General features: G+C 44.7%; 1 protein-coding gene across 2 annotated transcripts in view; it reads left to right on the top strand.

The window, feature by feature from the left end:
* LOC137438996 (sucrase-isomaltase, intestinal) overlaps positions 1–10,770 on the top strand; it is a 674,815-nt gene extending 664,045 nt beyond the window's left edge. Inside the window, exons 48-49 of one of the 2 annotated variants that reach the window (XM_068134544.2) lie at positions 9,631–9,735; positions 10,469–10,770. In XM_068134544.2, coding sequence (XP_067990645.2) covers positions 9,631–9,711 — 81 coding nt within the window. In that variant the 3' untranslated portion in view covers positions 9,712–9,735; positions 10,469–10,770. Of the gene's footprint in view, positions 1–9,630; positions 9,915–10,468 lie in introns of those variants that run through there. The other variant, XM_068134543.2, reaches the window with a different exon arrangement.

The raw sequence follows: 10,770 nt of genomic DNA, 5'->3' as shown, positions 1-10,770 counted from the left end.
TGGGGAGGGAGGGATCGAGCGCAATGTGCTATCAACCATCTGGCAAGCACCAGCCTCCTGGCAAAATCCCCTGGTTTAAGTTGATGCCGGATGTGAATCCGATATGGATGTTGGTGGAGGTCCAGTCTTGTGATTCGGTTGAATGTTGCCAAAGGCAATCCCGTCCCATTTCGTCTTGCGCTGGTATCCCTAGGATGCTTCAAAACTTGCTGCCTTACAGCTGCAAAGTTCATTTCTGATCGCCCAGTGCGCCTCCTACCAGAATTCCCATTGTTGCGGTTGAGGGTAGTGCCATGTTCTTGGTATTTTCTAACATTCGCCCAGCTGGTTTTGGCTGCTGGAGGCTCCCGTTCTGGGAAACGTTCCCTGAACGCATCACGAGTTCGCTGCAAACTTCCAGTTTGGTGAAAGGTTGTAACCACGAAGGTCCGCTGTTCAGTCGTAAGTTGAACCATCTTTTCAATGACTCAGACTGTCTCTAAACCCATACACTGGAGGCCCATCTTAAATACCCATCTTAAACAAAGGATGATGCAACCGACGATTACCAGACCAGCTTAACAATTTTACATAATCAACTTGGCAGTCGACAAGTAATGCGTCCATTTTAAACTGTCTTGCACCAATTAGCCAAACTTGTAAAAATGCGATTGGAACTTGTCATTTTCAATGAACATGTACTCGGTCATGTGTGACAGCAATGATGCATGAAAGGCATCAATGGAAAGCTGAGGATCTCCTCATAATTGGTAAACCACATGTAAATTGTCAAACTAAATAATAGTGAGGGCATTTTATGAGATATTTCACAAATCTGTTAACTAAATTGTTACCAAAAAATTTCTTCACCAATATGTTTGTAAAGGTGTGTAATAACATGTGTTAAAATGTTGAAGTTCAACTCCCGTGGGAAACCCAGAAAAAAAGCTGTTGAATTCGGGTACCGAAAAATTATTTTCGAGAATTTTTATTTTTTTTAATCGGCCCTTAAGTAACTTATGAGGGGTCAAATAAGGGTTTTTCATGATTCTGAGTTGATTGTTAACATTTATATTTTCACTTTTACATTTACACACAAAGTAGCTTTTATTTCACATACATATATAATACTCAAGAGTTATTTCTCATTCACAATGTCAGAAGTTTCAACAGTTATTGTCTATGTCTTCTTCAGACTCAACAACATCATGACTGCAGTTTCTGCATGTAATGCCATTACAGACTCCACAGGCCGAGATGCACGTGACCCCATTCTTCTTGCAGCTGCATCGCCGGTTGCTGCAATCTCCATGACAATTACAGCTCGTGAACTGCAATAGCTCCTCAGGAGCCGTGGGGTCCAGTGTTGGAACTGGCTCATATCCATGCACACCTATTGTCCATCCATAGTCACTGGGGTTCAGAGACCCTGCCACCACCGCTGCCCAGATCACCCACTGGTCACCCACCCACTGGTGATCACCCACCCCGCTGCCCAGGGTGTGTCACCTGGAGTGAGGAGTGGCTGATCATGAGCCAGGGAGGAGGAAAGCTCAGCGAGGGGGAGAAACATGATCGCGTTCGTTCCTATCTGTTTCCTGTTCATAAATGGAATAATCTTTACTTCAGTTCCTCTCAGGATCTTAGCTTTGTCGAGTGCCTTCAACTTCACCCGGGGGAAAGCTGCTGTTGTCTGTGGATCTGGCAAAGGTGGTGCCGGAGAGGTGACTTTGATCCAACCCATTGAGTGAAAGGGAGTGTTTCCGTGAATAGAGACAATGTTTAAATCTATATTGTCTCCAACAAACTGAGTGACTGCATTGTTTGTTTCCCCAACCTCCATAAAGACCACCTGATCATTACTTGACAATTCACTTTCACTGGCTGGCACTTTGGCTGTCATCACTGATTGATCCTCAAGCGCAGCATCAACCGCAACCTCATCATTGATCTGTTCATCGGTTTCCTCCACAATGGTGTCAAGAGTGCCAGAAGTATCTGGAACATCATCTCCACTCCTACTATTAAGGAAGCAGTATTTGTAGTTTTGTGTCTCCGTGTAAGACTCAGTGTATCCCAGCCGGTGGAACTTGTTGAGCATCCATTTTGACCCAAATCTATGATCAAGTTGTATGGCAAGCCCCATTTGGTGTGGCAATACTCCAGACCGAGGTCGACAGGCCTTAATAAAATTCTGCCCCCAAACGGCAACTCTTTCGTCTGTCTTGACAATCGGTCTCAAGAACATCTGAAGGCTTGCAGGAACAAGTGTCAGCTGACTATCGATGTCAGTCATACTGTGTGTGGTGGGGTATGACTTTGGACCTAAATCAATCAAGGCAATATCATTGGATATGAACTTGAGTGCCGTCTTTATGATCTGAGTCTTCTCATCTCCATGGTCAAGATTAGCATGATGCGCTCGCAGAATATTGTCGGTGCCATCTTTGAGACAGAGTACATCTGCCCTTCTTTCCTGTGTTGTGAAATACAAGGTGTCTTCGTATTTTTCTAGAAGTTTTATCTTTAGCCAATGCTTTGAATAAGAAAGGCTCTTCTCTGGTGACTGATCAAACTCCTGCAGCTTTTCATGGACTTGGTCCATGTTCATTACCCATGCTCTAATTCTGAGTCTAACCATTCGCAGAATTCAATAAAAACTGCCTCTCGCTCCTCATCAATACTCCTCTGTCCTCTCTTCCTTTTTCCTTCCTCATCAGTCTTGGACAAACTGTCACCTCTCGCAAACATAAGTTTGCATCGCAAATGGTACATTGTTTCTTCTGCTACCAAGTCGTTGATCCCTTCCAGGCGTCCAGTGACTTCAGTGCCCCAGTCATCCCCGCGACTCCGTGCTGTCTTCAGCAAGCTTGCCTTCAGTGTATCTGCAGTCAAATTATCTGGCACTCTGTATTTCTTTCTAGCTTGTGCTGGATTATTTTTGTAGAGCTGGGCTGGTTGGTTGCAAAGAATGCATACATCCTTATACAGGAGGTCAACTGACTGTGATCTTCTAGAACTGCAGCCAGTTGATGAACTGAACTCACAAGTAGTGCGTCTTCTCTTCAACTTTGATGACTCTTTCTCTGCCTTTGATGCTTGAGCTGACTTCTTGGTGGTTGCAACAAAGTTGTTGTACAGATCATTTTTACACTTCTGGTGGTACCTCAGTTTTCCTTCCTTTTGAGCCTCCTTCATACGTTCCACAACAGTAACATTTTCGACAGTTTCTGCTTGTTTCAATAAAGTTGAGTATCCCTTTGGAGTTGCCTGTATGAGCCTTTCAGCTGGTGTATCCGAGCGTGCACAGATGAAGCAATTGAGCACAGGTGGAGTAACGTCTTCATCCATATTGCTAGACTCCATGTCCTGCAAAGTAGAAAATGAGATATATTTAGAAATTATTTTTCCACAAAGGAGTGTCTGTGGTGAAATATAAATGTTAACAATCAACTCAGAATCATGAAAAACCCTTATTTGACCCCTCATAAGTTACTTAAGGGCCGATTAAAAAAAATAAAAATTCTCGAAAATAATTTTTCGGTACCCGAATTCAACAGCTTTTTTTCTGGGTTTCCCACGGGAGTTGACCTTCAACATTTTAACACATGTTATTACACACCTTTACAAACATATTGGTGAAGAAATTTTTTGGTAACAATTTAGTTAACAGATTTTCATATGTTTCCCTTACTATCAAGGTATTTCAGCTTTTAATTTTTAATTATTTTGTAAATATTTCTAAAAAATAATTCCACTTTGACATTATGGGGAATTATGTGTATAAAAAAAAAAAAACACCTTTAGAGGCCATTTTTCCCCGCAAAGCGGGGGTTGGCCTTTTTCGGGAACCGTGGTTGTTGTTGTTTTTTTCGGTCCCCTTTTTGAAGCAATGTTTTACGGCCGGATGCCCTTCCTGACGCCAACCCTTTTTGCCACCTTTAACGACAAACGGGGAATTACCAGTGAACTGGTACTCAATTAGCCGACCTCGGAAGGATGACAGGCTGAGTCAACCCCCCTGGCGTTAATTCAGCGATCGACCGGGATTCGAACCCAGGATCCTAGGTATCCTAAGCCGGCACCCTAGCCGCTAACCAAACACCAGGATATGTGTATATCAGTGACAAAACATCTCAATCTAATCCATTTTAAATTCAGGCTGAAACACAACAAAATGTGAAAAAGTCAAGGGGTGTGAATACTTTCTGAAGGCACCATATATTGATTTCTTCATTTTTGCAAACTTTGAGCTTCTTTCTGAGCAGTTGAGTAAACATCATGCAGTCTCCATTTAGTCAGGGCCCTTAGGGATATTTTGGGGCCGTTTGGTTCAAATTCTTCCAAAAGCACCAAATTTGGCCCAGATGTTGCCCATGCCATGCTCTTTCGATTTTTGACGGGCGCCAAGACGGGCGTCCGCCCCCCCCCCCCGGGGGGCCCCATATTGGCGAAATACTAAATGGCCGCCCCCCAGATTAGAGGAAAATCAGTTAAATAACCAAAATGGTTGGCATCATGTATGATACCACTTTTCAGGGGTTTTTGAGGTCGAGGAATCCAATTATGATGTTATTTTGATGATTCGAGGTCAAGGTCAACCCTCAAGGTCATCTTAAAGGTCATTTTTGAGTCAAACATGTCGGTTTTTGAGTTTTTTGTCAAGATTTATGCGAGGTTCACCATTTTATGTTTCTGGGTTGGGTAATCGAACTCTGACCTTATTTTTGACAATTAGAGGAAATATTTACATGTCTATTTCCTAATTTTCAGGCATGTGCAGTTGATCAGTCTAATTACAAAGGTACGGATTTTGATGTTTTATGAACTGTATGCCATATCCTTGTGTTTAATTTTTGTGCGATCATGATCCGGGTTCATGTATACATGATTGTATACATGTCATAAATATGGCGTCATAGGTCATGTGACCTGGCGGCCATATTGGATTTTATGAAAACCTTAAAAATGGATCCCTGCCTTCATTTTTCGATCGATTCATTTTGAACTTTGACCACTTATAGTACGCCATGTGATTGGATGCATATCCTAATTATGCCGTCATAGGTCAGGTGACATGGCGGGATGGACCGGTATGGTCCCCGGATCATACCGCCCTTGGCGCCCATCAAAAATCGAAAGAGTATGGCATAGGCAACATCTGCGCCAAATTTGATGCTTTTGGAAGAATTTGAACCAAAATATCCCTAAGGGCTCTGACTAATTGAAGCAGATCAGGCATTGAAGGTTAGACTTTGTGATTTGACGTATGCCTACTGTGGTGTCCCCAACGACCTTTCTGACTTCCATTTACAAAGGGAATGCATAACTGCCATGAGGAATTTAAGAAGAAACCCTGGAATCCACATCTGCAAACCTGAAAAAGGCTCTGGTGTTGTCATCTTAAACCAGATGGACTATGTGAACAAAATTATGGATATCCTACAGGATAAGTCCAAGTTTCGACAGCTGGGAAGCGTTGATAAACATGACCATGCATCATGCTTGGAGACTCAGGTCTGCAAGAGGTTGCTCCAGCTGCACAAATGTGCTGAACTGTTGAGGGAATTTGACAAGGAGATTAACCCGGTGGGCTCTCTTCACCCGAGAATGTACGGCCTACTGAAGATTCACAAGCAGATTGTTCCACAGGGACCAATTCTGTCCATGGTCGGCTCTGCCCAACATCAGCTGGCAAAATGGCTGGTCAGACATCAGATGGCATCAGCTTGAGTCGGTCTCCAGGTTTGTCATCAGAGATTCTTTCACTTTTGCTGATGCCATAAAGGAGACGTGTCCTACTGGTTTGGAGAGTGTAATGTGTTCCATTGACATTGATAGGCACAAATACCTCTTTGACAGAGACGATGGATATATGCACACATCTGCTCGACCACACGGAACTTGAACATCCGCCCATTTTGGAATCTGTCTCCGTCGAATTGATGAACATGGCTACAAGGGATGTCGAGTTTAGCTTTAACAACATTTTGTTTGTCCAAATTGATGGTGTGGCCATGGGTTCTCCCTTGCGCCCAATGCCTCAAACATTTTAGTTGGTTATCAAGAATTGGAGAAGCTGACCAAGTTGCAGGTATCCAAATCTCCCATCTTATATTTCAGATATGTTGATGGCATATTTTGCTTGTTTGAATCCCATGAAGGCTGTGACCACTTCCTGAATGAATTGAATTATTTTCACCATGGAATTGGAACGCTCTGGTTGCTTACCCTTTTAGACGTCACGATAGAGATATCTGCATCATCGTTTACTACGTCCACCTTCAGGAAGCCCACTTTCACCAGCCACTACACTCGTTGGGATTCCTTTTAGTTCAACGCGATGCAAGATAGGTTTAATCAACGGACTGGTGATTCGAGCTACCAGGACATGTTCCCCCTCCAAGCTTCAGACTGAGATGGACAAGATTGTTGGCATCCTGAGTGAGAATGGATACCCTGAGCATCATCAGGAGGTTCATGCACAAATTCCTCTCTGCTACAGATGAACGGAAGATTGGTCTTGAAAAGTGCTCGGTCTGCATCAAGATTCCTTGGAAAGAGGAAATGTCGCAAGGATATGAGGAACAAATCAAAAGATGTGCCTCAAACACGTATCTGGCTGTCCGTCCAAGAGTGATTTTTACCTCTGAATGACTGGATTCCTGCAGTCAAGAAAGATGTTCTGCCTGCCTCAAAACTTAGCAATATTATTTACCAGTTCAAGTGCCGGTGTGATGCTTGGTATGTAAGCAGAACTACCCAGACCTTGACTGACAGAATCAAGTAGAACATCCCTTTGTCCATCAGGAGGAACACTCATGGTACAAGAATACAGCCGGTACGTGCTTGTAGGAAGGTCCAGCATCTATCTCAACATCGTATGCATCTGTTATTGTTCGGCATTTGATTGAGAACGCAAACTGTGCCGAACAGTATGGTGTGGATACATTCAAGAGATAAGTAAAGGACAAAGTATAACACCTCTCGGAATACTAGAGGCGACATTTGTCTATTCCATTGATCCCATGTTTTGTCGGCAAACATAATTTGTCCATTTATCTTGCTCATTTGTGCCAAGAATAGGAGGAACAAAAACTTGTCTCCCAGTCACAAATGTTGATGAAGAGGATTCTGCAGTAGCCCGAGTGGCCCCAGACTCTGCAACCTTCAATTGGAGTGATGAACACTGAACTCACCTCTAAGCTGTCTAGCCTGGGCTCAAATCCAGACCCAGCTATAAACTATCATCCCGATGTTTCAGAAGCAGGGTGAATCATCGATGTGTGTGCCGTCCCCCTGATGGACTTTAAACGGAGCATCCCATCTTCCGACATTAGTCGTTGGATGTTAAAATGGGCGTCTCGTCTTCCGACATTAGTTGCTGGACGTTAAAGATCCCCAAGGTGTGACCAGGGTCCTTCACGAAAAGCGTGTAAGCTATCGCCGGCACCTTGAACAAATTGCAAATTCCTGCCTGAACTACTGCTGACAAACTACCCAGTACAACCATTGCTCAGGAAGGTGCTTTGGCGGTACAGATGCTCTGTAACAAGTATAGTACATCAGATATCAAATATAAGTTACAACTGAATAGCGAAAGCAAAAAAAACAAAAACTAGAACGGCACTCTTGGACATCACGACGTTGACTGATATGCCTCCGCCCACATTATGACATCATTACAATACTTGTACCAAGTTTGATTTAAATCCATTCAGCTGTTCTCAAGTTATCACATTTCTACATGACATGACCTCTAACCCTTGACCTCTTGACCCCAAAATTTAATCAGGTCATGTTTACATCATTATACATAACTGTACCAAGTTTTAATTTCAATCCCTTCAGCTGTTCACAAGTTATCACATTTTTACCTGACATGACCTCTGACCTTTGACCGTGGGACCACAAAATCTAATCATTTAATCTTTACATCATTATACATATCTGTACCAAGTTTGAATTATATCCCTTTGGCTGTTCTCAAGTTATAGACCTATTATATACTTTGACCTTTGACCTATTGACTCCAAAATCTAATCATTTAATCTTTACATCATTATAAATACCTGTACCAAGTTTGAATTAGATCACTTCAGCCGTTCTCAAGTTAGAGCTATTACAGATTTTGACCTTTGACTTCTTGCCCCCAAATTGTAATCTGAGGTCAAAGCACTCTTTGCACGGGTACATTTTTCTCCTCATCTCCCCTCCCCCAAAACGGAGGGGCCTGTCAAAACCACCCCCCCCCCTCCTCCCAAAGATGATTATGTAGTATATCTTTCCCCTCCCTCTCCCCTCACCTCTTGCATCCCTCCCCCTTCCACTCCCCCCACTCCCTTCCTCACCCCTCCCTCTCCTGCCTACTCTCCCCTACCCCCCCCCCCCCCCCCCCCCGCCTGGCAACGCCGGGTATCCTGCTCGTTCTACATAAGTGTACCAAATGTGGTCAGAATCCCATCACTGGTTCACAAGTTATCGTGGTAAGAGGATTTTTACCTAACATGACCTTTGGCATTTGACCTCGTGACCCCAAAATCTAATCAGTTCATCTTTACCTCATTATACATACCTGCACCCACTTTGACTAAGATCCCTTCAGCTGTTCTCAAGTTATCGCGGTAATGAAAAGGGATGTGAGGGGAGGGAGGGGGGGAGGGAGCAGGATGTGAGGAGTGGGAGTAGGGTGAGGAGTGGGATGTGAGGGGAGGGAGAGGGATGCTAGGGGAAGGTGCAGAACTGGTGAGTGAAGGTGAGTGAAGGGAGAGGGAAGTGGGGGAGAGAGAGGAATGTAAGGGGAGGGATTGGGGGAGGAAGCGGGATGACAGGGGAGGAAGCAGGATGTGAGGAGTGGGAGTGGGGGAGGAAGCGGGATGTGAGGGGGGGGGAGAGGGATGTGAGGGGAGGGAGAGGGATGTGAGGGGAGGGAGCAGGATGTGAGGAGTGGGAGTGGGGGAAGAAGTGGAATGTGAGGGGAGGGAGTGGGGTGTGAGGAGAGGAAGAGGGAGTGGGGGAGGGAGGGGGATGTGAGGGGAGGGATTGGGATGTGAGTGGAGTGTAAGGGGAGTGGGGTGGGGTGTGAGGGGAGGGAGCGGGATGTGAGGGGAGGGAGCGGGATGTGAGGGGAGGGATTGGGATGTGAGGGGAGGGAGATGTATTTGACCTTTTTAGCACAGTATGCCAAGCTATTCAGTTGTTTGTAACCTATTACTCACTCCTTCCACCTGCTCATCGCACAAAGTGAAATTGGAAGGCAGGATATAAAGTGTTAGCGGAATGAGAGAGAGAGAATGAGAATGAATGAGGTGGGTTGAATAAGAAGGAGCATGATAATGGACAAGGAAGTTATTTCAACCAGACAAGATGGTGTGTGAGTTGGACACAAATTCAGATGAGCATAATGTATTAAAGAGGGAATGGGAAAGAGAGGTAAATGAAAATTTGATAAAGATGAGGAGTTGAGGTCAGAGACCTTTGATCTCAGTCCTGGAAACATTGATTGATTGAAAAGGGTTTGAACCGCCTTGCTCGACCAAACGGTGTACCTGCGTGCAGCGGGTGCAGCAAATTGGTAGCGTGTGAGAACCAGAGCCAGAGGCAGCAAAACCTGGCAAAGTATTTCAGCTGATGATCCATTCCACGTTTCAGGTGCTGACGATATTCCTGGAGTCGCTGGATCTGAAAGTCTTGGACATCCTGAAGGTCACGTGGAAGATGGACGACTCTTGATGTCCTCGCCTTCGAGCAACCAAGGTGCAGGTTGCATTTGCACCTGCTCATTGTGTTTCGGGATATCAATGCTTCATTCTTCGCTGAACGCTTCCTCGTCCCAATGCGGTTGCGGAGCGTTTTGAGCAATTCTTCAACCGGGCAATGGAAATCATTTCATGTCTTTTCTTCCTCAATTCTTGAATTAAATGCTTCCACACAAACGGTGTGTTTTAGTTGATGTTCACTGCCGAACGGACGTGTTATTAGCGCATTAACATTGAAAGCGTGTAAAGCACTGACGGCTGTTTCGATCGAGCGGATAAATGGCGCGACACATCGCAGGGCCTCGTTTACGGCCGCCATGATCCCACCGCCGTTATTGATGCATCTGCACTCGGTCTGTGTGTTTGCTCAGATCTGTTTGCTCAGAATTTCTGGCGGTGCCGCTCGATTTATCGTCTCAAAAATTGATGAAACACCAACCGACAAACTAATGGCGCTATTACAGGCGACATATTGGAACAAACAGGGATGGGTAGGTGAGGTTTGCAAAAAAACAGGTGGAATATATGTTGTTGCGGAAGCGGAAGTGCTCGCAATTGCTTACTTAACCACGATCTTTTCTACCCACGTTAACCCACTCACACCTACCCCACCTCCTTCCAAATTTCCAATTTTCCCTTCCTCCGAATTTCTTTCTCCATCCATCTTGTCCACCCTATGCCTCTTCTCCTACCCCTCTTTCCTGTCACTTTCCCACTTGTTTGGGATACAGAGCCAAGACTCCTGAAAGAGCTGCAACACATAACGGATCAGGACGCAACACGACAAACGAACAGTAGAGAGACGGGGAAACACCAACAATGACAAGCTGAGTCAACCCACCTGGTGTTATTTCATTGTCACGAGATCATGTTGTTGCATTGTTTCCTGATCCGTTCATTCTTCTCAATCGTCCACGAGGCTTGACCTTGTATCCGAAAACATAACAATAAAATTAATATCGGGGCACTACCCCTGGCGCTCACCTGGTAGAATGAACACTAAACTGCACTGAATAAAGGTATTTTAAACCAA

This window comes from Myxine glutinosa, chromosome 13 (genome assembly GCF_964187855.1).
Source record: "Myxine glutinosa chromosome 13, kmMyxGlut1.1, whole genome shotgun sequence".
NCBI classification, from domain to species: Eukaryota; Metazoa; Chordata; class Myxini; order Myxiniformes; family Myxinidae; genus Myxine; species Myxine glutinosa.
The sequence above is the reverse complement of the archived record's forward strand: the minus strand, read 5'-3'. Positions and strand labels throughout refer to the sequence as shown.